This window comes from Mesocricetus auratus, unplaced genomic scaffold, assembly GCF_017639785.1.
Source record: "Mesocricetus auratus isolate SY011 unplaced genomic scaffold, BCM_Maur_2.0 Super-Scaffold_100676, whole genome shotgun sequence".
In the NCBI taxonomy this organism is placed as follows: domain Eukaryota; kingdom Metazoa; phylum Chordata; class Mammalia; order Rodentia; family Cricetidae; genus Mesocricetus; species Mesocricetus auratus.
In genome coordinates, this window is record NW_024429266.1 from 106,251,916 (window position 1) to 106,277,606 (window position 25,691).

Below are 25,691 nucleotides of genomic sequence, written 5' to 3' on the forward strand. Positions count from 1 at the left end.
GTCTGTCTTTGCTCTGTTCCTCTAACGACCAGGCTCCCCCTGACCCCTGAACAGTTTCCTAGTCCAAAGGCTGCACTTTTTGTTGGCCAGGCTTCCTCTGCAACCTCAGGTTTGGGCCACTCTGGTTCTCTCACTCACTGACCTGAGGTGCTTAGGCAGTCAAAAGTCCATGACTTCTGCCTCTAGAACGACAAATCTGCTGCTGGGAATCAGGGGAGGGGGACAGTAAAGGCGGAATGGGGGAGGTGAGCAGAGTCATCTGCAATTAGCAGATAATTAGCGCTGCTGACCCTTGGGGCTCATCAGCGCTCCTGGGGCCAGCCCCCAGCAATCAGCCAGGGCAGGTCGAGAGCGTCAGGCCCGAGAATGAATAGGGCTCATCAGACGCGCTGGAGCCAGGGAGCCAATCAGGGAAATTAATGGAGAGAGGGAGAGGGAGAGATAGAGGGAGAGGGAGATAGAGGGAGAGAGAGAGAGAGCATCAGAGACAGACAGACTGACACAGAAGAGATATGGGTAAAGGCAGGGAATGAGAAAATAAGATTAAAATAGACTGGGATAGAGAATGAAAAAGAGAGGAATCGGAATTAGGGAGGCCAAAGAGGAGGGAAGGGTGAGAGGAAGAAAAAGACTTAAGAGTGGGAGAGAGGGGAGGGAAAGGTGAAGAAAGGGTAAGTACTTGGTCCAGTGTGGGCACTCAGAAATTCCCACAGAAGCGAGAAGCTGGAGATAGAGGAGAAAGGGAGAAGGGCAAGAGTCAGCGCTTAGAGAATCGAGTCCAGGTCAGAGAGCGCGAAGGGGCTGGGAAGACAGCAGGAAAGCGGTCGCCCACGAGTGGCCCCAGGCGCGCACGGGGCCCTGGGCGGAGAGCGCGCCCCCTGCTGTCTCCCGCTGGGTCCGGGCTCCTGGGGACCGCGGTGCGGCGCGCCCGGGGTGGGATGCGGGCCGGAGGACGTCCTCGCCGCCCGCGCACCCCCGCCCCGCCGCGCCCCGCTCGCCCTTCGAGCGTCGCCGAGCCGGGAGCGGGTCCGGGCCCACGGAGGGAACCTGGCCAGCTGCCGCCGCCGCCGCCTCGCCCGCTGCAAACTTTCACAAAGCGGCGGGTCCGGCCTCATCAATCTGCATTAATAATAGTTGGTTGGGCCGCGGGGGGCGGGCGGGGTCCCGGGCCGGCCGGGCCGTTGGGAAGGCGCGGGGCTCGGGGCGCGGGAGCCGGGAGCGGCGGCGGGCGGAGGGAGCAAGTGAAGCGTAATTTGAGGAAGATGGATGAGTCCGGAGGGCGACACCCCCAGCCCGCCCGCCCGCCCCCTCCCTCCTTATGAGCGAGGGAGCGCGGCGCCGGAGCCACACTGCGCCGAGCCCGCGCCCCGCCGCCACCTCGGCCCGCGCGCCCGCAGCGAGCCCTGCGTGTCCGCGCGGGGCGCACGGCGGGGCCCGGGCAGCGCCATGCAGAGAGCGGCGGGCAGCGGCGCCCCCGGGGGCGGCGGCGGGGGCAGCGGCGGCCCGGGCGCCGCCTTCTCCATCGACTCTCTCATCGGGCCGCCGCCGCCGCGCTCCGGCCACCTGCTCTACACGGGCTACCCCATGTTCATGCCCTACCGGCCGCTCGTGCTGCCACAGGCGCTGGCCCCCGCGCCGCTGCCGGCCGGCCTGCCGCCGCTGGCCCCGCTCGCCTCATTCGCCGGCCGCCTGAGTAATACCTTCTGCGCCGGGCTGGGCCAGGCGGTGCCCTCGATGGTGGCGCTGACCACTGCGCTGCCCAGCTTCGCAGAGCCTCCGGACGCCTACTACGGACCCCCGGAGCTTGCCGCGGCCGCCGCCGCCGCCTCCACCGCCTCGCGAAGCAACCCCGAGCCGGCGGCCCGGCGCACAGAGGGAGCGCTGGACGCCGACGAGCTGCTGCCGACGCGCGAGAAAGTGGCTGAACCCCCGGCGCCGCACTTCTCAGAGACTTTCCCGAGTCTGCCGGGTAAGTGCCGGGCCCGACACGGGTTCGACCGTCAGGAAGTCCCAGACCGGGGCCGGTTCAGAACTCCTGCCACCTGCTTGGAGCCCTGGAGTGCCAGATCCCAGCTCGGGCGCGGTGTCCCCAACACCTCCGGGTCCCAAAGCCCCGCTCTGGCCTCGGAGAGCCTGAAGCCTTACGGGCGTGGGGCACGCTGGAGTCCACAAGCCTCGCTCGCCCTGTCTCTTTTTCAGAATCCCTTCGTTTTTCTCTTTTCAAGGATGGGATTCCTGAGGGTCCCAGCAGGATCCCACGGTGACAGAATCTTGGGGCAACTGTCAGTTTAGAATGTGGGGACGCATTCTGCACGGACCTCTCAGCACTCATATGGTGGGCACGGGCTTTGTGGATGCAGGGCAAAAGGAGGGTCTGATGAGCCTGTGGCTTCACCTTAGCGAGGTCACTTCTGCATTCTCGTTTATACTATACCTAAACATTGGAGAACCAGGTAGGGCGCTGGACTGTGGCAGGCCGGGACTAGAGATGCTAAAGGCTGGTAGAGTTGGGTGTGGCATAAAGAGGATGAGTTGAGGATCCTGCTGAGATTCGGCTGACAGGTCATTCAAGCTTCCTGGGAGGAAGCCGTCTCCACGGAGACGGACCCTGGTCGGAATCCATCCCTCCAAGTCCTCTTGTCCTGTCCCTAGTATCCCAAAGCCTGAAGCTTTCTCCTATTCAGACAGAGCAAGGTGAGCAGAGATCAAAGCTTATGCAATCTGGTGAGTTCTAATTAAGAAAAATCGCCTGTGTGGGGATACAGAGCTCAAACTTCCCTCACGCTGGGGTGAGCCTACTTCTGCTCAACTGTTCATGGCACCCAGCTTAGCCAAAGGAAATGACCCAAAGGGTCTGGAGGCTGACCATAGCTGGGGCAAGAAGAGGGTCCAAGAGTCGTAGGCCAGAGCAGGCAGGCAGGCAGTTCCTGGCGACAGGTTTCTGCTGTGGAACTGCCCACGGGGCTGCACTGTCTCAGACGGTGGGGGCTGTCAAAAAGCCTGTCTTCCAGTTTTGATTTGGTTCTGGGCGTTTTGGCTGTGGGGATTCATCTGTTGTTAATTCCTTTTCCGGACTGGTTGACCCATAAGGGTCTGAAGTCAGAGCAGCCCCGGCTCCTCGACCCTAAGCAGAACAAGGAAACACCTGGAGATAGGAGACAATGTCTTCAGGCCAAGAGGACAGGCCGAGCAGACTGGGAAGGGCGGAAACCAGCAGGAGGCTCCTAAGAAGGAAAGACTGGGATAGTTCAAAAGCAGGAAAGACCAGGGCTGGCTACTGAAGAGATGCTGTGGAGGCCACGGGGCCTGCAGGCAGAGCCAGACACACAGAAGAAAGCCTTAAGCTGGAGGGAAGGTGGGAGGGGACCCAAAGAGTAGCAGAACTGACAGGGTGTGCCTTTACCACGGGAGAACAAGCCGCTTATCCACACTGCCAGGGTCCCTGCCTTTCTCTCCACTCTAATGTATAATGGGGGTCTTTTCAGAAATAAACCCAGCATTGACTCTTAAACTGAATCTACCAACAGAAACACGGAAGAGGACCACTGAGAAGACAGGAGTGACCTATGACGGGCAGGGGGTGAGGACGCACACAGACTGTAGGCTGTGAATAGGGATGGGTTGTCTGTTCAAAAAGGAACTGGGGGCTAAATGAAGAGTAAGCAGCTTCACTGAAAGAGTGTACGGGAAGAGTTCTGTCACAGAGGGCTGGGAGAGAGCTAAATGAAAACGCCGGGCATGCTGAGAGTCTCGGTACCAGGAGTGATGTTCAGGGTTTCAGGACTGAGGGCTGGTGAGGAAGAACGGGTTTCCTGGTCTAGGGAAAATGTAATCCACAAGAAAAGGCGCCCACCCGTGAGCACTGCTCCTGGGAAGGGCTTTGTTGGCAATATAATGGGAAGGAGACCTGGAGGGGAGGTGTTGACAGTGTGCTGAAGGTCGTGCCCCAGCCTGGGAAGATCTGTGGCACTGTCTCCGTGGCTGCTGGGAGAGCCTTAAGGAAGTCAGGCTTCAGAGGGACTGGAACCTGTCTTCATCCTCCGTCCAGCTGTGCCAGCAACCGCTCACCTACCCTCCCAGCTGTGAGCTCCCCCTTGATGTGCTGAGGGAAGGAAAAAAATGCAGTTACCAAAATGTTGGGCATAAATTCCATCCAGGGAATGACAGCACGTGGCTACTGAGGCTGATGGGAAGTGTCGCCTACCGTTGGGAGCTGTATTTGGGATGGGATGAGAGAGTTCTCCACCATGCATGGAACAGGAACCCCAGAGAGAGAGTCTGGGAAGGGATACAGTATTTACAAAGGCAGAGGGGCGCTGCTCTCCTGGTGGGGATGGGTGGGTGGGTGGCTTTGGGCTGAAGTTGTTGCTCATTCACTCTTGTTGAATATTTAATGTATCATCGCTAGCCCCTTCGAATGACCTTATAGAACCGCTGGGTGTAGTGGCACCTATCGCTAGGCTGGCAGAAGAGGAGCTCGGCGCTAACCCCAGCTGTATGTTATGTCCTGGGACAGCCTGGGTGACTTGAAGACCTATCTTTAGAAAGAAAAGAAAAGAGGAAAACTTCTAGTGAACACAGGCCAATTTGGAGAATGAAAAAGTTCTGTACCTTGGGAATTACAGGAAAGTTTTTCAGTTGGTTAAGAATTAAGGAAGATGTCACTCTATCTGAGAATTGACTAAGAAAAAACTCAGAACATCATTATAATTTGAGTGCAGGGGTAAAAGCTATGTTAACAAATAATAAAAGAAAAGGACTATGTGAAGAAATGATGGGTAGGAAAAGCACTGAGAATGGTAGATTGAAAAGAGCTCTAGGCTTGGAGTGTGGGGGAGCAGTGGGGATAATAGGGGGCAGCCTTTTAATAGGAGTGATAAAGAGGAGAGGATTTGGGCTGGAGAGGTGGCTCAGAGGTTAAGAGCCCTGGCTTCTCTTCCAGAGGTCCTGAGTTCAATTCCCAGCAACCATATGGTGGCTCACAACCATCTTTAATGAGATCTAGTGTTCTCTTCTGGCCTATATACAGAACAGTGTATACATAAATAAATAAATCTAAAAAAAGAGGAGAAGATTTGACCATGCAGGGAGGGTTAAGTACAGGTCAGTAGGGGTGGGGTGGTTGAGTGCTTGCCTAACATAGCTGAGATATTGGGTTCTATACACACAAGTGCTTGCACACTCTCACACACATGTACACACCAAAAAGAACCCAAAAAAGTGACAGCTGACTACTAGAAATATCAGGCGAGCCACTTACAGATATATGTAACTTAAAGGCTTTCACTAGCCACATTAAAAAGATAGAAGAAATAGTGCAATGAGTAGCAACCTCATTTAATCAGATACATCCAAAATATCATTTCAGTATTAATCCATATAAATATTTGAATGACATATATTGTTTCCTCTTTTCATACTGTCTTTGAAATCCAGTGCATACATTCTAAGCTCCTGGCTCGGCTGTCTTCAGACTAGCCATATCAACACATCTAAAGAGCCTGTAAGGGCAATTTCCTGACACTCATGGAGGAAGGAGATGAGGTGGCAAATCCTTAGCATCCTAGGGAACCGGGCAGAAGACTGCAGGGAGCTCCTCAGGACAAGACCAGGGAGGGTGTGAGCTGGTCTTGGAGACCTGAAGAAGTGTGTGAGCTTTGGCTGTGAGTAATCAGTCACAGCTAACCCGTGTGCCAGATGTGGCAAGGCTGTGCAGCACACCTCTGATGACCGGACCTGATGCTGGGTGCTGGGGAGTAATGGTATAAAACTGTCCTTTGGGGAAATGCAGGCTGGGACTTCAAACCAAGAGTATTTGGAGTATTCCACTTGGAGGTTGTACCTTTTGGATGACAAAGCGTAGACAGTGAGTGGTTGTGGGTACGCCATGGATAACCATTAGATGGTGATAGAAGTACAAGGAGAGGCTGACATGAGGCATGATGCCTATGTTGGATGTGGAATAAATAAAAACATTCGTAGCTAGGGTGGTGTAGAGGGTGAGAGTGTGAAGACCAGCCTGAGAGATACCATGTAGTGAGCACTGACTTTTAAAAAGCAACAGGTGAGGGTTTGCTGATTTCTGAATGGAGATTGCAGTAATAAAGGTAATCACACAGGGGACCAGGAAACTTTAGAGCAGTGTGGCGTTCAAGGGCAGATTGCTGTAAGCTAAGCAGCACCTGATTGTAACTAGGGAACACTTTTGGATGACCATTAATTAATTTCTGAATTATGACTGTATGATATTTATCTATGAGAAGGAGACAGGAAATGACGTGCTATAGAGCCAGAGATTTCAACTGTTAAAAACAAGAGGGGGATTTTTTTTTTCAATGACAAACCCTAGAGTCTATTTTCTTAGAACTTTTGAGAAAGTGCACAGAGAGACTGATTGTTCCACTGACTTTGTTTTGTTTTAAAACAGTCTATTACTGTTTCCCAGGCTGACCTCAGACTCCCTGTGTAGCCTTGGCTGGCCCCAGCCCTCCACCTGCCTTAGCCTCCCAAGTGTTGGGATAAAGGCGCGAACCATTATGCTTAGCTTCTTCCACTGGCTTTTCACATTGTGTTTTTGTCTTTCTGAAATGTTTTACTTTTTAAAATTACTTGCATGTGTGCAGAGAAGCCAGACGAGTGTCGGGGCTCCTGGAGCTGCAGCTCAGGGCAGTTGTGAACCTCCTGGTGTGGGTGCTGGGAGAACAGTAGGTGTGCCATCTGCAGAGCCCTCTCCAGCCCTTTTTGTTTTTATTTAGAGACAAAGTCTTGTGAATCCTAGGCTGGCTTCAGAATCACCACCTGCAAGATGACCTTGACCTCCTGATGTTACAGCCCTGCTAACCCTTCCCTCCCCTCCCTTCTCCTCTCCTCTCCTCCCTTTTCCTCTCCTCTCCTCCTCTCCCTCCCCCCTCCCCATGCATCCCTGGCTGCCCTAGAGCCAGGCTGGCCTCTAATTCACAGAGATCTGCCGCCTCTGCCTCCTGAGTGCTGGGATTAAAGGTGTGTGCCACCACCGCCCAGAACTTCACTGGCTTTTAAAGGAAGATAAATGTTGGGATAGAGGGATGGTGTCAGTTCTTGCTGTCAAGTCTGAAGACCTGAATTCAATCCCAGGAACCCACAAGGTGAAAGGAGAAAAACTGACTTCCAAAAGTTGCCCTTTGACCCCCATTCACACAGACACACTGAATAAATAGTAATACAATTGTAGAGATTTTTAAAAAGACAGGCACTGTGTTAGCTTACTGCAGTTGAAGGGACATTTAGCAGTTCTAACTCAAGGGCTCAAGTCTCAGCTTTGCCACTGTTTTGATGGGTAATTTTGATACCTGCCTCAGTTAGAGGATATTTTATTGTATGTCTGTTATGGGCCTACTATATTCAAGACACTTTGGGAGAATCACTGTCACATAACTTCTTTAGGCTTTTACTTTCTTTATCTAGATCAAAAGTTTTCATTGAGGTGATTTTGTGCATGTTCGTGTGCCTGTGTGTGTGTGTGTGTGTGTGTGTGTATTTGTGTGTGTATGCATGTACATGTGTATGTGTAAGGGGTGTATGGGGATGTGTGGGGTGTGTGTGTAAGGGGTGTATGGGGTATGTGTGTGTAAGGGGTGTATGGGGTGTGTGTGTGTGTAAGGGGTGTATGGGGATGTGTGGGGTGTGTGTGTAAGGGGTGTATGGGGTGTGTGTGTGTGTAAGGGGTGTATGGGGATGTGTGGGGTGTGTGTGTAAGGGGTGTATGGGGTGTGTGTGTGTGTAAGGGGTGTATGATGTGTGTGTGTAAGGGGTGTATGATGTGTGTATGTAAGGGGTGTATGATGTGTGTGTGTAAGGGGTGTATGATGTGTGTGTGTAAGGGGTGTATGGGGTGTGTGTGTGTTGTTTGGCTGTGTTTTGTTTGTTTGTTTGTTTGTTTGTATTTGACACATGTTACTCTGCCCTGGAACTTGCTACATAGTCCAAGCTGACCTTGAACTCATGGGAACTCACCTGCCTCTGCCTGAAAGGTGAGCACCGCACCCACCTGTGAGGGGTCTCTGATGTCCCTTTCTAGTCCTAGACCAAGTGTTTAAAGCAGAGATCTGAACCTGAATTCCAAGGACTTCCTTGCAAGAATCTGTTGTTGACAGGGTGGGGACCTTACGTCTAACTGGTTTAATCTGTGATTGTGGAACAAAAAAATCATAATTGTCTTAGCAATACATGAAGTTTTTTTCATGACTAGAAATCACATGTTTTCGTGAAAGGTTGTATTCTTTGGAGAAATAATGTTTCTTGAATTAGTAAAGAAGCATGATTACATGATAAGATTAAGCTTAAATATCTGATGACTATGTTTTAGAAATATTTTATTTTAATTAATTTTAAAATTTTATTTTATGCATATGAATGTTTTGTCTTTATGTTGTGTATGTGCACCATGTGCGTGCCTGGTACCTACAGAGGCCGGAAGAGAGCATCTGACACACGGGACTAGAGTCATGGATTGTCATGAGCTACCTACAATGTAGATGCTGAGGACCCAGATTGGGTCCTTAAAAGCCAGTACTCTTGCTGGGCATGATGGCCCATGCCTTTAATTTAATCCCAGTACTCAGGATGCAGAGGCAGGTGGGTCTCTGTGAGTTCGAGGACAACCTGGTCTACAAAGCATGTTCCAGGACAACCAGGGTTTTTATACAGAGAAACCCTACCTCGAAAGTAAATAAACAAACAAATAATAGTGCTCTTATTTGCCCAGCCATCTTTCCAACTCCTTTATTTTATTTTTCAGGATTTCATTTTAATTTTGTTTTATTCAGTTTTTTCCCTGACTGCCTCTACTTCCTGAGTACTGAGATCAAAGGTGTGTGCCACCACCACCCGGCTAAAATTTTATTTTCTTAAACCTTCTTTACATAGTGAGTTCCAGGTCAGCCAGATGAGACCCTGTCTCAAACAAAAACAACAAAGAAGATTTTATTTTATTTATTTATTTTGGAGACTGTTTTTCTCTGTGTTAACATTCTTGGCTGTTCTAGAACTCTTTTTGTACACTAGGCTGGCCTTGAATTCCCGAGTGCTGAGATTAAAGACATGTGCCAACTACCACCCAGTCTATTTTTAATTATATGTATATTGTGTGATTATGTGTGGGTATTTGCACATGCATACTAGTACACCCTGAGGCCAAAAGGAGGTACTGGATCCTTTGGACCTGGCATTGCAGACACTGTGAGCTTCCAGGCGTGACTGTAGGAACTGAGCTTGGGTCCTCCGCAAGGGCAGTATAATTCAACCCCTGAGCCACATCTCCAGCCCTTGATAGCTGCGTTCTTCTATAACTGGCTTCAGGTTCGAGCCGTGCTGGCTCTTGCACAGCTGAAGCTGAGAAGGGGCTGGTAGGTTTTATCCATGGGCCAGGGGAGTGCATGAAGAACCCCTAAGGAGCAGCAAATCTCCAAGTTCCTTTCCTGGGATACGGTAGCACTGAAGACTTTGCTGGGGGCTGAAACAGAGCTTTGGTGCCTTGACTCTTACCGGAGGAGCAGCTTCTGCGGCAGCACACACAGTGTTGGAGACACATTACAGAGGATTGGGGAGAGAATCGTTTTGTTTTGTTTGGGGTTTTTGAAGGCAGGGTTTACTGTGTAGCCCTGACTGTCCAGGGACTTGCTTTGTAGACCAGGCTGGTCTTAAACTCAGAGATTCCCCCTGCCTCTGCTTGGGATTCAAGGCGTGCACCACCACTCCCACTTTAGGAAGAAAATTCTTTCATTCAGAGTACGGGGCAGGGTGGCTGTACTGGGAACAGTGGGAGAAAGGCAATAAGAATAGTGAGAAGGGGCTGGAGAGATGGTTCAGAGGTTAAGAGCACTGGCTGCTCATCCAGAGGACCTGAGTTCAATTCCCAGAACCCACCTGGTGGCTTATAACCATCTATGATCTGGTGCCCTCATCTGGCCTGCAGGCATACATGCAGGCAGAACACTGTATAGATAATAAATACATATTTTTTAAAGGGGGTGGCTAGTGGGAGGAACCTGCCAGGCGTGGAGGGAGGGATTCAAAGCCATTTTTGTTCTTGAACAGGTTTTTGAGGTCAGCCTGGGCTACATGAGACCCTGTTTCAAAAGAGAGAGAGAGAATAATAATAAATAGCAGGGCACGGTGGCTCACGCCTTTAATGCTAGCTTTCCACAGGCAGAGGCAGGTGGATCTCTGTGAGTCTGAGGCCAAGCTGGTTTATAAAGAAATTCCCAGGCCAGCCAGGGCTATGCAGTGAGTTCTGTCTCAGTACTGCTGCTGCTGCTGCGAGTGACAGGATGAAAGTATTTCAGTTGGAGAAAGAGGGGACATAATAATCCTGTGAGCAAAGTGCCTTGTGTTGAGCTCAAGACCACTCTAAGAGGCGGCGGGCAAGGGCGCTCCGCAGCAGGTAGTAGAAGAGCTGGGTCTTTTCCATGAGCTGACTTGACGTTAGGAAATGGAAGCCAGGTGTACAGAGAAAGAGACATGGGCAAGACGAAAGAGAAGCTGAGCTGGGGTCTGGAGCGTGACTTAGAGCGTCAGTTCTCAGTTGTGAGTCACATGGGTGGCCTAAGACCATCGAAAAACACAGCCATTTACAGTTCCATAGCAGTAGCAAAATTACAGCAGTAACAAAAGTAGTGCCATGGTTGGTGGCCATCACAGCGTGAGGAGCTGTGTTAAAGGGGGGAAACGACAGCAAGGTTAAGAGCTTCTGACTTAGAGGGAAAGGGGGTACCTGGGCTGGGTGGGTAGAAGCAGCTGTGTGTGAGCCGGGGTGGAAGACGGTGGTGGCGCACGCCTTAATCCCAGCACTCAGGAGGAAGAGGCGGGCGGATCTCTGTGAGTTCGAGGCCAGCCTGTTCTACAGAGAGAGAGTTCCAGGACAGCCAGGGCTACACAGAGAAACCTTGTCTCAAAAAACAAAACAAAGCAAAAACAAAACAAAATGAAGTTCTCTCTGTGGAGGCAAAGAGAAACATTTCTGGCCTGGATAATGGGGCAGATTTCTGAACTGTGGCTTGCAGAGAAGAAGGCTTAGAATGGGGGCGGCACAGGCAGCAGTTGGGAGAGACGGAAAGCTGGAACCCCATGAGTTATGCACCCACACACAGAACCACCTCACATCTCTGCTTCCTCATCAGTAAAATTAGCACTTGAATTAAGTTATCTTTAAGGTTGTTCCCAGCTATACAGTTCTGTTTGTTTTTTAATATGCTTGAATTTACTATTTATTTGTTTGTTTTAAAGATGAGGATGGGTCTCAGTTCCAGGTTGGCCCAGAGCTCACAATCTTCCTGCCTTAGCCTTTTAATTAGCTGGGGCTACAGGTGTGTGCCAGCAAGCCTGGTTTACAATTCTGCTTGATCCTTAAGGATACCTTTATTGATGAGTTGTTCTGTAACAAAAGGGTTGGGGTGCAGAGATGGTTCAGCCCTTAAGAGCACTTGCTGCCCTTGCAGGGGACCTGGATTCAGTTCCCAACACCCATGTGGTTCCTCTTCCAGGGGACCTGATGCCTCTTCTGACACCCCTTGGCTCCTGCACGTACGTGAGTGTGTGTGAGTGTGTGTGTGTGTGTGTGTGTGTGTGGTAGTTAATATATATTAAAGGCACCCGAACAAGGGATCTGTGACCTCTGTGCTTCCCAATGAGGAGTGTCCATGGAGAAGTCAGGCAGGCTGGTTGTGTGCATCGTGTGGTGATGTCAGTCCGAGGCTGGGAAGACTTAACCATCAGAGGCTGGGGAGGTGGCACCAGACTGTGGCACAGCAATGGAAGTGGGTTTTGTGTGGACGGAGGGTGGCAAGAAGCTGGTCTATGGGGTCTGCGCCCGGCCTTGGTGGTGTTTCCTGTCCGGTTTATTCCTTATCTCGGATAACACTGGGGTGCAGCCTCCTTACACAGTGTGAGCGCAGGAGGAGCACAGAGGGAGCCCAGGGCCAGCAGCACGGGTGTGCCTAGAAGTGACGGGCATAGACCCAGTGCGGCTACTTTGAGGATGGCAGCTGGACTAACCTGCACAGCCCGGTGGCCTTTACCAGGGAAACGAGGGCTGTGGTGTTTATCTCACAGTTACCAGATAAACAGGAAGACTCTTACACTGAGTCCTGGACTTACAGAAAATCTTACTGGAGGGTTAGGCAGAGAGCTCAGCCAGCAGATTGCCTGCCTAGCACCTATGAAGCCCTGAGCCAGATCCCCAGAACTGCATAAAACCAAGTGTGCTGATGTTCCTGGGATCTAAGCACTGGGGAGGCAAGGGCAGGAGGGCTAGAAGTTCAAGGTCGTTCTTGATGAATAATAAATGTGAGGGTTTGATGCCAGCCAAACTATCTGTATGATAAACTATATCAAAGTGCGGGGGGGGGGGAGGTGTTGGAGAGATGGCTCAGCAGGTAAGAGTTCTATTCCCATCACCTATGTGACGGCTTATAACCTCCTGGAACTCCAGTACCAGAGGATCCAACACCATCTTCTGGGTTCCATGAGCATCAGGCATTCATGCAATAAACAGACATTCATGCAGGCAAAATATCCATGCACACAAAAATAAATAAATAAAATGAACAGATTCATCACTGTCTTAGCGCTTCAAATAGCTGATAGCTTTCCACTTTGCTATTAGAGATCCCCTTACTAGGGGTGACTTAGGAGAGGTAACACTACTGGCAAAGACAGATATTTCTGGTGTGATGGTGGATACATTAGTCTGAGAACTTTGTAGGGGACAGGTGGAATGGAAAGTCATGCTGAGTCTAATATGATACAGGTTCCAGCTTGTCTTTGCCTTTCCCCCATTCTGGGAGTTGAGGCAGAGACAGTGACTTACTGTATAGGCCAGGCTGGCCGTGAGCCATGGGCCTTCCCCCTTAGTCCCCCTCGTGCTGGGGTTAGGGATGTGAGCAGCCACGGCCACCCCTGTGCCTGCTCTTTCTCTTTCCTGTAGGCTTCCCTGTCCCCCATATGACCTGAAGCTTTCTCTTGTGCCCCACTGGGGCCTGATCTCCCTTCCCTCCAGCCTTTTCTCTTTGTCCAAATTCCTATGCTCCTGTCTGCTTCCATGTGATGCTAGGAGCAAAACTGTTAACTGGACAATATTAATTTTTGGGGGTTTTTTCAAGACAGGGTTTCTCTGTGGCTTTGGAGCCTGTCCTGGAACTCTTTCTGTAGACCAGGGCGGTGGTGGCGCATGCCTTTAATACCAGCACTCGGGAGGCAGAGGCAGGTGGATGTCTGTGAGTTCGAGGCCAGGCGGGACCGACAGCCTCCAAAACAATGCAGAGAAACCCTGTCTCGTAAAACAAAACAAAAAACAAAACAAAAAGCATGTACCATCAACACCCAGCTACAATACTAATTCTTACTCTGGTGGATTAAGGAGATGTTTAATGTCCAAATGAATTCCAGACTAGGCAGCCCTCCAAGGAAGAGCTTCAGGAAAAGGGATGGGATCGTTCTGGATGGACTGTTCCGTAGGTGTGGGGTGGAGGACCTCATACAGTCTGGTGATCCTTGTGACTGCACTCCCTCTCCCCACAACTGACAAGTTTTGTGTAGCCCTGGCTGTCCTGGAACTCACTCTGTAGACCAGGCTGGCCTCGAACTCACAGAGATCCGCCTGCCTCTGCCTCCCTAGGGCTGGGATTAAAGGCGTGTGCCACCAACCACCCAGCTGAGGACAACTTTTAACCACACTCCATGGACTGCTTGTAATGATAACTCAACCCTAATTTTCAAAATATATTTATTTATTCTTTCACTTACCACTTTATTTTGTGTGTGTTTGTGAGTGTGTATGTGTTCCATGTCCCATCAGATTCCCTGGAAACTGGAGTTGTGAGCCACTGCACATGGGTTCTGGGAATCGAACCTAGGAACTCCAGAAGAGCAGCAAATGCTTTAACCACTAATCCATCGCTTCTAACAAAAAATGGGCATTTACTGATTCATGCAACTGCAAAGCACCTGAGTGCATCCAAAAATGCAGAGGGTGTTGAATCTTCCTGTCAGCTGGGATCCTCTCTCCAAAAGTCTCCCCTTTGTCTCCTTAAGGCTCCCACCCTAAAGAGAGGCAAAGAGTGCACAGCACCAGTGGCTCTCAAGTGTCACAATCTCTGCCTAAAATTCCTGTGTACAACTCAGGGTGGCACCTGTGCTCAGGGGGTGGCGTTGCTATGGTCCCATCTAGTCACAGGCCAACCTGCACTCAGAGCATAGAAAAACTGTGATTGACAGGCTACCAGGCACTGTGTGGTCCCAGGGAAAAGAGGTCCTAAAGCGGGGACGTTGTCACTGAGCAAAGGGGGACAAACATCTGCTTGGCCCAGAAATAAGGCAGGAAGAACATCCAGCGCCTTCAGGATGGGGGAGGAAAAGTGAGGGGAAGGTGGGTAGGGTCCTCACGGGCCAGCGAAGCAGCCCGGGCATGAGAAGAAAGAGGTCAGGGAAGCTCTGAGAGACTGGGACCTGCAATGAGGAAGACAGAGTTGGAAAACTTACCCCTCAACAAAGCTGTGGCTTTTTGTCGCGATTCCAACCTAAGGAAGGCCTGCTGAGGCAGTGTTGGCAACCAAACTCAGGGCTTCGTGTACACTAGGCAAACTCTCTCCTAACCAAGCTACAGCCCCAGTCTGCCCTCCCCCCATTTTGAGATGGAGTCTTACCCTATAGCCCAGGCTGGTCCTTAAACTCACCACCCTCCTGCCTCAGCTTCCTGAGTACAGGGATTACAGATGTGTGTTACCATACCATTCTCTCTCTCTCTTGTTTTGTTTTGTTTTTTGACACAGGGTTTCTCTTTGTAGCTCTGGCTGTACTAGAACTCACTTTGTAGACCAGGACACTCACAGAGATCCACCTGCCTCTGCCTCCCAAGTGCTGGGATTAAAGGCGTGTGCCACCATTCCCCAGTCCATTTTTTTTCTTTTTAAAAAACTTACTTTTAATTGTGTGTGTTTGTGTGTGTGTGTGTGTGTGTGTGTGTGTGTGTGTGTGTGTGTGTATCTGTTGGGAATTATGTGTACATGTGTCTGTGTATGTCTGTAGGTGGATATTGTGTCAGTTTTTCTGTATGTATTTATGTGTGTTGTGTGTTTTGTGTGTGTGTGTGTGTGTGTGTGTGTGTGTGTGTGTGTGTAGGTGGGTATGTGGATGTGAATGACCACAGGGGATCTCCCTGGATCTGCAGTTACAGGTCACTGTGAACCAGCTCAGTTGGGTACTGAGAACAGAACTCAGGTCTTCTGCAAGAGCAGAATGTGCCCTCAGTCACTGAACAGTCTCTCCACACCTAGAAAATACACTTTCAAAGAACATGAACATTAACTGGTAAGATTCTATCCCACAAGCTATCAAGGGCAAGAAAGATCTGGTGGGAACTCTGTCCTGGGAATAATGGGGCAGTGATGCTTGGTGACAGGCCCTCTGCTGAGGCAACTCCAGGGATCTTCTGTGAGCACACTAGGTGTAATTCCGTGATTGCTAGAGTCTGTGTGTATGTGAAAGAAATTAGGCTTGCACTCGGATTTGATAAGAAGGTTATTTAGGGCTGCAGAGATGGCTCAGTGGTCAAGAGCATTGGCTGCTCTTGCAGAGGACCCAGGTTCAGTACCCAGAACCCACGTGGTGACTCACATTGTGTAACTCCATCCCGGGAACCAGGTGCTCTCTTCTGGCCTCCGTGGGCACCAGGCATACATTTGGTACAAAGACAAGGTTGCAGACAAAACATTCATAAAAATAAAAATAAACAGCAAAAATTAAGGTTTTCTATTGGGGGAGGCAACTGGGAAAGAGCTGTTACTTCGAGTGGGAGGGGTGGAAAGACGATTTGCTGGAAGGCTGGGATGAGGGCTAGGAGATTTCAGAGACTCAGATTCTAGACATGGCGCCATGTCCCTAGCTGTGGGACTGAAGAAAGCCATTTCATCTTTCTGCAATTCCGTTTCTTTCAACTGACAGTCAGGTTAGCGACTCTGCTCTCTGTGCTGATAGAGGGGAGCAGCTGTACGTCTTCAGCAAGTGGCTTGTGGAAAAGCACTCAGAAAAGTCCAAGGTTACACAAGGGCAGCGGTGATGTCAGAGTACATGGAAGGGTGCTGGGTCTGAGCAACATGGTGTCCTAGTTTGCTTTCCATTGTTGCAATAAAACACTCTGAGCAAAAGCAGTTTGGGAAGGAAAGGATTTATATGGCTGACATGTCCCATTCTCAGCCTGTCAGTGAGGAGAACCAGGACAGGCGCTCAAGGCAGGAACTGAAGCAGAGGCCATGGCTTACTTATGGAATCCAAGACTGTCTGCCCGAGGTGCACTACCCTCAGTGGTCTGGACCCTTTCACTCAACCATTAATCAAGAAAACGTCCCCCAGACATATCCACAGCCAGTCAGACGGAAGAAATCCCCCCTGAGATTCGCTCTTCCCAGATGAGTCCAGCTTGTGTCACAACAGAAAAACTAACTGGGACACAGTGGGACTTGGAACTACCGTGAGCTTGTCACAGAGCCGGGAGAGGCAGAACCACAGTGCTCTAGCGAAGGTCATCCTGTTTGTGTGGAGCAAGGAACACCAAGGGGCCAGGAGAGAATGAAGAGAAACGCGAATGCCCCTCATGGCCGGCCAAGTCACAGAGAGACTGTGGTGTGCTCACCGTGGGCAAGTCCAAGGGGTGAGCGAGCAGAAAAGGGGCTGAAGGGGCGGAGGAGTCACAAACAGGACAGAGCCCTGGCCTGCAAAGCAGTGGGCGGCCATGGCACCTGCTAGGCCAGTGCCCTGAGGCCTGGGAAGTGCAGCCAGGTCTTTGGGGAAATGACCTGGGATTTCACCTGCCTTTTGACCCCACCTACTAGGAAAAGAGTGGCTGTCAATGTCCTGGGAACCAAGTAGAGAAATGTTAGTGCTGCTTTTCAAGTGGAAGAGGGAAGTCAGGAAGAACTATGGGGCTTTATTCTATCACACAGACTCCTGCTTTCCTCTAAGCCATCACAGAGCAGTACCCGGGACAGCAAGGTCTGAGAGCGTTCCTGGGGCATAAGTCTGAAGACTTTCCTTCAGTGGCCTTCATCATCCTTGGTGACTCCAGGGTAGAGTTCCCCTCTTTAGCAGACCAGTGGTGTCCCAGGCTGGCCTCCAACTCACCATCCTGCAGTCTTGACCTCCCTGGTGCCAGGATTTCACCCAGGCACTGGGATGCCCAGCCTTAGCATTGTGTATTCTTTTTTTTTTTTTTTTTTTTTTTTTTTTTGGTTTTTCGAGACAGAGTTTCTCTGTGGCTTTGGAGGCTGTCCTGGAACTAGCTCTTGTAGACCAGGCTGGCCTCGAACTCACAGAGATCCACCTGCCTCTGCCTCCCAAGTACTGGGATTAAAGGCATGCGCCACCAACGCCCGGCTCAGCATTGTGTATTCTTTCTGCTGGGAAAATACCTCCTATAGATTCTGTGCGGCTGTTGAGCTCTCTATCCCAACTGGACCTCTTTCATCCCTTTTGTTTTTGAGATTATAATATAATTACATCATTTCTCCCTCCCCTTTCCTCCCTCCAAACCCACTCCTATGCCCCTCCTTGCTCTCTTTCAATTCATGGCCCTTTTTTCCCATTAATCGGTATTATATGCATGAATATTACTAAATACATCCTGTTACTCGTATATATGTTTTCAGGATTGGTCCCTTGTTTTTGGATAGCCAATTGGTGCGCTCTTCCCTGGAGAAAGCTATTTCTCCCCCTTTGTCCCTTAGTTGCCTGTAGTTCTTTGTCTAGTGCATGGGGAGCCTGCTGAGGCCCCACAGCTGGCCCTTTATGTGCTGGGAGCTGTTGCCCTTCCCCTGGGAAGCAGCCACTGTCCATATGTTGGTGCGTGGTGCAGCCTGAGTGCAGTCTGGACTCAGTGGAGTGGCCGCTCTCGTGGCATCAACTCTCTGAGTAATTGTTCAAGCTTAGTGATTTCTGGTTCTCCAAGTCCGTGAGGAGCAATCCGTACGTCCCCTAAGTCCCAGGAGCAGTCCCATGAACCCTGCCTGTTTCTAACTACCCAGCCCTCTGCACTGTCACCCACCCCGGGCAGCTGGAGACCGAGGCTCCCCACAGGCTCCGGACTCACACTGGCTCTAGTCCTAACACCCTCACACTGGAGGTCAGGACCTGTCTGCCGTCCCAGCCGCTTCCACTTCAAAACAGTTTTCACTTTGTTGAAGATTTCCCCCAAGGAATCATTATTTTCCATTATAAGATATTCAATGGAAGTTAACCACAATAACGCATACATTCAACCCCAGCACTGAGGGAGCATACACAGGCAGATTTCTGTGGGTTTGGAGAGACTTGACCTCAAAAAAAAGTTTTTTGTTTTTGTTTTTAAAAAAGATGTTCAGTGGCATCTTGTTTTGCCAACCAAGACCACTTTCACCTGGAAGTTTACTTCTGTGGCTCTGACGTCTGTGTGGTCCCCGTCCTCTAAATCAAACTTGAAAACTAGAAAAGCTATCCGAGAGGCTTGACAGCGAGGCACGATAAACCCATGTAATCTCCCAGCCAGCAGAAACAGGAGGGTTGTTGCAAATTCAGGGCTAGCCTGGTCTCTAGAGTGAGTACCAAGCCCAGAGCTACTTCAAAAGCTAGCTTACTGCTTCTGCTCATTTTTAGCCAACCACAAAAATGTATGACATTTATTATAAAGCAGAAAAAGGAAAACAGCCTGCATTTCTTTTCCTCCTCCTCCCCTTCTTTAAAGTAGGATCTTACTTTACCGTCCAGGCAGAGGGTCTCACTGTGTGCATCAGACTAGCCCTGACTCCACAGAGGTCTGCCTGCCTCTGCCTCCCATGCTGGGATTAAAGGACAAAAGGTGTCGGCCGCCACGCCCACTGCACGTCCTTCCTTCCTTGCTCTTTCTTTTTGAAAAAAGATTTATTCATTCCATTTTATGTGAGTGTTCTGTGTGCATGTTTGTGTGTGTACCGTGTGCATCTTTGGTGTCCAAGAAGGTTAGAAGAGGGCATGCAGCCTCCCAGAACTGAAGTTACGGGTGGTTGTGAAGAGTCATTGCTCCAGCCTCCCGCACTTCTCATAACTAAGTTATGTGGAATGGTAAACTGTGTGAGCATGCTGCCTGCCTTACTTCCACGGGTAGCTGAGTAGCCTATTCGTTCCTGGTCACTTACCCTATCCAGGTTCTCAGTGTGCCCTCTGCTGGTGGAGCAAAGAGCAAGTGACAGCAGCAAATGTGTCTGCACCCGGGGTGGGGGTGGGGGCGGGGGTGGTCCTGTTTAACCCGCCCCCCATTTTCCCTATCTCTGTATGAAACTGTTCGGCTCATCATTTTAATTTTGTGCCACTTCCCTCTGGCTTTATTCTCACTTCTGCCTGCTTCTCCCTTTCCTTCAGTCTCCCCTCTTGGATCTCCTCATTGTTCCAAAAGCTGTCCTCTGAGGCCGGTGGCTGTGCGGTCTCTCAGTTGCCCCACCCCCACCTGGGTCTAGAGGTGGCTTATCAGAGTCTTCAATGTCACGATCATAAAGGCGCAGACAGAAACGCTTGCCCCTGCCACTCGGCGTCCCACCGGGATCAAGAGACAGAGAGGGGCCATGAACCTCGCTCCTCATGCAGCTCTAAGAGCGTCGGCACTGAGGGTGGCCTGCTTGTGTGGGCTGGCATTTCTGGATCTGTCTGAAGACAGAGGGATGGATGAGATGATCTCAGGAGGGCTCTGCCAGATCGAGGAGTGGGGAGCCTCCTCTCAGTCATCATCAATTTAGATTTATTGGATGCTCCCCACGGGGGGGGGGGGCGGGGGCTTGGCACTGTACTAAATGGTTGCATCCTGCAAGCCCTGAAATCCGGTTTCTGCCTTTTTAACGCTGTTTAAAAACGCTTTACCATTGGGCCATGTTTTTGTTAACACGTTATTAATTACTACAGAGTATGTTTTAGAAATTGGAACCATAGGGTTAGTGATAGTGTTGGGACTTTCTTCAGTTCTTTTAGTAACATAAGATCCTGTGGGACCCCTCCATGTGTGGGACACCGGACACTGGGAGTCACACGGGTGCTGGGAAAGGGTACAGTTGAAGGTGGTACCTCAGGAGGGCCTGGGAAAGGGAGCAGATGGAGAGAGGGGGAGAGCATGGAGGCTTGCCCTGGAAATAGCTGCTTTATTTTATTTAGTATTTGTTGAATGTCTACTCTATAAGTAATTTTTAAGACATCAAAGCTATAATCGTGAATAAAATTATGAAGCTTATATTCTAACAGGAAGATAGGTTTTTGGAAGTGAATGAAGCTGATGTCACATATTACAGCAACAGATGAGTCCAAGAAGCATCTAAATTCTAAGAGGATGACAAGAAAGAGGGGCCAGCCTGAAGAGCCAGGGGAGGAGCTGGATCTGGGGGGGAATGGGGTGTCCCCTGCAGAGAGATGGCTGGGCACAGAAGGCAGGAAAACCACTCAAGAAGCCAGTTTGGTGAGGGAGTGGTGAGGAAGGGATCAGCTTTGGTCAGATCTGGAAGGCAGGTTTGTGGGGAGTCGGTGTGGTGCCGTGTGAGGGAGAAATAGAGAGCCCTGCATGCTGAAGTCTGCGGAAGGGGACGAGGGTGCCACCAGGCCACGTGGGGAAGAATGGCGGGGTGAGATGGAGAAAGGTTGAGATTTCCATTTGGGACTTGAGAAATCTGAGTCTATGGAAATGAAAAAAATGCTATGGCCAAGATCCCTTAGCAAGAGGAAGAAGGGCACCCACATCCTGAATCTTTAACACAAGATTTTCTTGTTTTTATTCTATTGTTTTACGTACGTGAATGTTTGCCTGCATGTATGTCTGTGCACTGTGTCCATGCAGTGCCTACAGAAACCAGAAGAGGGAGTCAGATGCCTTGGAACTACAGTTACAGATGGTTGTGAGCCACGTTGTTGGTGGGGACTGGGAATAGAACACTGGTCCTCTGCAGGAGCAGCCAGTGATCTTAACCATTGAGCCATCTCTCCAGCCCCCAGGCCTTAGTCCTGCAGAAAACAAAATGTTTGTGGCCAGGGATGAGCTAAGGTTGGTACTTTTTCTGGACACCGTGAGGCACCCGAATGGCAAGCTGCTCGCGGGAAGGTAAGGGGCAGTTTGGAGCCTGACTGGGCTGCTGCAAGCTGGGGCCGGCAACGTGAAGGTGGGACACGGCCTCAGGCAAACGTCCCTGTGGATCCTGAGGAGAAGGGGCAGGCATGCAGGAGCAGGCAGGAACTCAGTGGGAGGAAACAGGCTGCTGGCTGCAGGTCCAGGCAGGGCCATCCTCATCTGCTGCCTGAGGGGTGTCTTTGTGGCCCCCCCATACTTGGGACCCAGTCCACTTTGAGCTGAAGTCTCTGGACATGCCTAAGGGGTGTGGGGTGATGTGGGCATGGGGTTGCATTACTGTTCTCACAGTTTCCTTCACTGAGCTCCTGGTAAAGGCAGCCTTGTGTTCTTTCCTGCTGGTTGGTGGGTTGTTTTTTGGCTTTCTATTGTTTCCTTTGGGCAGAAAACAAAAAAGCTGAAAAACTCACACACTGAAAAAATATTTAAAGGAAATTACTTTTGTGTGTGTGTGCTCGTGTGCACACATATGTGGTGTCTATATGTGTGCGGTGTATGTAGGTGTGCTAGCCTGAATGGGTACATGTGGAGGACAGAGGCTGCTGTTAGAATTTCTTCCTCAAATCAAATTTCCGTCTCACTGCTGTTTTAGTTACATTTTAAATTTGTTTGTGTGTGTGAGAGTGTGTGTGTGAGTGTGTGAGAGACAGACAGAGATAGAGACAGAGAGACAGAGACAGAGACAGAGACAGAGAGAGTGACAGAGCCAGAGGACAGATTTTGAAAGTTGGTTCTATCCTCTCAGGGACTGAACACAGGTCATCAGGCAGCACCCGCTATGCCATCCATCTCTCTAGTCCTCTACCTTAGTTGAGACAGGGTCTCTCACTGAAACTAGAGCGTATTATTTCAGCTAGACTGGTTAGCTGGTGGGCCCCGGGATCTGTCTCTGTCTCATGGCTGGGGGTACAGGCATGTGCCACCACACCTGACCACATGTGGCTCTTTGTGTTGGTGTTGGGGATCTGTACTTAGTCCCTCTTCCTGGCACAGCTGACCTATCTCCCCAGCCCTAAAGCATTTGAAATGCTTTGTTTACAGTCATAACAAAGACATCAGTGGATAGGATTAAAAGCAGTGGTTGATTTAAATTTTAGATTGAGTATAGGTTAAAATATTTATATCCTGTGATAACACAGTCACCCACGAGGAGTCAAGATGTCTTCCCACATTCCCTTCTCTAGTTTCTCCTTGTCACCATTCCCACATTTTCCCCCTTCCCTGCTGACCCCACACTCTCTTACAGAGCCTCAAGAAGCCTCCATTGGTGCTGTGCCTACAGCTCTGGCCAGGAGGGTCTGTGCCGGGAGAGACAATGGCATGCTGAAATTAAGGATGAGCCCTAAAAAGGGACCAGGGGGCTGAGTGACAGGGAGAAAGTTCAGCCACAGATAAGGCCGTGCTGGGAGCTTTCCCATCAGGACAGTCTGCTTAAAAACAGGAACCAGGTGGACAAGGAGCTCTCATTCTCCGGCCATTAGAGTTTCTTGGCTTCAGATTTGAAATGGGACCAGAAGACGGTGAAGTTCCCATCTTGACCTAGATCTAGTGTGTGGTCTGAGGGGCTCAGTCAGGGTACTGCTTGCTCTTGGGGCTGGAGGATCCCTGGGAGGACACAAAGCTCTGTGTAGCCCTCCCTGGTTCTCTCCAGCAGTCTCCACACCACTTCATCCTGGGGCTCCAGGTCTGGCTTGGAGGGTGTGTGTGTGTGTGTGACACTGGACCATGTTTGGGGACCAGCTTTGGAGGAAGCTGGGAGGTGGTAAGGAGCATGCAGTGGGGTGGTGGGAAAGTTGGGGGGCTCACTGTCATGTGTGTTGCCTCCTTGCTTTTCTACAGTGAAATCTACTGGTTAAAACCTTTCTTCCCATTCTTTGTCTCCCCTAAACCTTTTCCCACTCCCCCTTGAATGCTCATCCTGTCTCAATTGCTCGTTCCTGGCCATGCTCCCATGTGCCTCTCCTTCCCCATCCATTGGTTTCTCCACTCCACTCCCCACAGCAGAGGGCAAGGTGTACAGCTCAGATGAGGAGAAGTTGGAGGCCCCAGCAGGAGACCCAGCAGGCAGCGAGCAGGAGGAAGAGGGCTCAGGCGGTGACAGCGAGGACAGCTTCCTGGACAGTTCTGCAGGGGGCCCCGGGGCCCTTCTGGGACCTAAACCGAAGCTAAAGGGAAGCCTGGGGACTGGCGCTGAAGAGGGGGCACCAGTGGCCACAGGGGTCACCACGCCTGGGGGGAAAAGCCGAAGGCGGCGCACAGCCTTCACCAGTGAGCAGCTTTTGGAGCTGGAGAAGGAGTTTCACTGCAAGAAATACCTGAGCCTGACAGAGCGCTCCCAGATCGCCCACGCCCTCAAGCTCAGTGAGGTGCAGGTAAAGATCTGGTTTCAGAACCGCCGCGCCAAGTGGAAGCGCATCAAGGCTGGCAATGTGAGCAGCCGCTCCGGGGAGCCCGTGAGGAACCCCAAGATTGTGGTGCCCATACCTGTGCATGTCAACAGGTTTGCTGTGCGCAGCCAGCACCAACAGATGGAGCAGGGAGCCCGGCCCTGATCAGGCTCCTGGGGACCGGAAGGCAAAGGATCTGCACCTGTGCCTGCCCAGGACTCACTGGGTGCTGCCGACTAAAGGGGCCGGTGGACCCTGCTCTGGGAGAGGTCAGCTATGCCCCCTGGATTGCAGACACGAGTGCCTGGCCTGGAACTGTTCTAGAGACACCAGAACTAGGGGTTCCAGGGGCGCAGTTCCCCGAGAGCTTCTGGAACAGAAGTGGACTCTTGGGTTGGGGATACGAGGTGCCCAGGGCCTAGAGGGTTCCGTGGCTAAGACCTGAGAGGGCAGCTTCTAACAGAGGGAAGAAGTCCCGGTGGTACCAGCCCGCGACCACAGTTCCTTATTTATTTTGTGTAAAGTTTGTATATATGGAACTATTTTGTCTTTGTCTGTCTGTACCCTGAAAGGGGGCTGGGAACGCTGTTTCCTTGAGCCTCATCCAGTTTGTCCCACTCTCCTTTGTGACATCTTGCTGCCCAGTACAAGGACATGTGACATGAGATGGAACTGTCTCGGCAAAGTGGGGCTCTTCCACTCTTAGGCATCCCTCCACAGTGCACCCCACCCCTCCCATTCCCACCGGCTACTTCCCGTGGACAGGCAAACTTCTCTGCTTCTGGTATCTTCTCTTTGGGGAAGGCGGCACGAGTCAGGGAGGCCCCAGTTTAACCTGGAGAACTCAGGTCACCTGCGTAGAGGACACTGTCCTGTCAGTGACTCGGGCAGGACAGGAGGCTCACTCCACCACGCGCGCCAGACGAAGAAGCACTTTCACAGAGAGCCTTCATTTGCTGCCTCAGACGCCAGGGCCTGAGGCAGACGCACGCCCATGGCTTCTCTGCCCTTGCAGCCTTATGTGTGTTCTCCTGTCCATTGCATTTTGAGGGGCTAGGCTCCCACTAGCCTCTTCTATGACAGAACAAGACGGGTTGAAAGAAGTCACTGCCAAATAGGACAACAGTGAGTCAGATGATTCTGGAAGGATATGGGGCAGAGATTATGGGCAAATTCCCGGAGCAGGGCTCTAGGTATCTGCAGATGTTGGGGAAAGGAGAGTGAGACACGCGCACTATGGCTGCTGTTGGGGTAACTAGCTTTTTGGGGAGAAACACGAGCTCTCTGCATTAGGGAGAGCAGAAGACAGAAAAGTGAACAAGCTGTGAATGAGGCAGTTACCGCCAAGGGAGGGCCAAGCTCAAGCCGCTTACACTCGGGGCCTGCCTTGCAGGCCACTCTGGCCACCCGTGAGCCCCAGAGGGGCAAAGTCGTTAATGTCACGTTCAGTTAGTTGTTGAATGCCTCTAATGAGACCAAGACAGTCCGTCCTTGGCAGTTCATTTCTCCTAAGCAACTCTAGTGTGGACATAAACCAACAGTAGGCTGTCTCTTTCTCGGTCCTTGGAAATTTAACTTCAGTAAGGCTTGGGAATTTAACCTTGAATATGCAGTCCAGATCCAGCCCATTCTCAGCCAGGTGTACCTCAAAGTCAAGAGGCTCGGATCCCTTACACTCCATCTACACAGGAGGCAGAGGTTCAGCAGGAGCTGGGTGGAGTTCAGGTTCTTTGAGGGAGGTGGCCAGCATTCAGGGAGTCTGGGGTTAGCCCATTCTGTGCCTGGGAACCAAGTCCTGTACCTATTCATGGCGCTGTCTAGACTCTGCCCTGTGTAAGGCTCTTAATAGACTTGAAAAGGGGGATGCGGGTGAAAAAAATAAAATCTGGTTTCCTCTCAATAGCGTTACTTGATTATTAACCGGGATGTGGGTAAGTGCCTAGGCAGAGCACCAGCCCACCATATGGCCACCTGTTCAGGGTGTTTCAGAAAATAAGGGCTACCAGCAAGGCGGTTCCAGCAGTAGGAAACAGATCCAGCACTGAGACGTAATACTCTCATCCATCATAAACTAGGAGAGGCGTTTCCCCAGGGTTTCTCTCAGGAATAAAGGGATATGGCAGGAAGAGCATGGGATCTGGTCTCTGCTTCCAGCCTGGCTGGGGACA

At 51.0% G+C, this 25,691-nt stretch overlaps 1 protein-coding gene across 1 annotated transcript; it reads left to right on the forward strand.

The window, feature by feature from the left end:
* The first annotated feature begins 1,431 nt into the window (after positions 1 to 1,431).
* On the forward strand, positions 1,432 to 25,423 carry Gbx1 (gastrulation brain homeobox 1). The gene is made up of 2 exons (XM_005087258.2): positions 1,432 to 1,969; positions 23,138 to 25,423. The coding sequence occupies exons 1-2, from the start codon at positions 1,447 to 1,449 to the stop codon at positions 23,686 to 23,688; spliced, it is 1,074 nt and encodes a 357-aa protein (XP_005087315.2). The 5' UTR covers positions 1,432 to 1,446; the 3' UTR covers positions 23,689 to 25,423.
* Positions 25,424 to 25,691: the final 268 nt, after the last annotated feature.

What these genes read in the sequence shown, in the direction of transcription:
- Gbx1 (XM_005087258.2), top strand. Translation starts at nt 1,447, where the DNA reads ATGCAGAGAGCGGCGGGCAGCGGCGCCCCCGGGGGCGGCGGCGGGGGC. An exon ending in GACTTTCCCGAGTCTGCCGG is followed by an intron (nt 1,970 to 23,137) that starts GTAAGTGCCGGG and finishes CACTCCCCACAG; the next exon opens with CAGAGGGCAAGGTGTACAGC.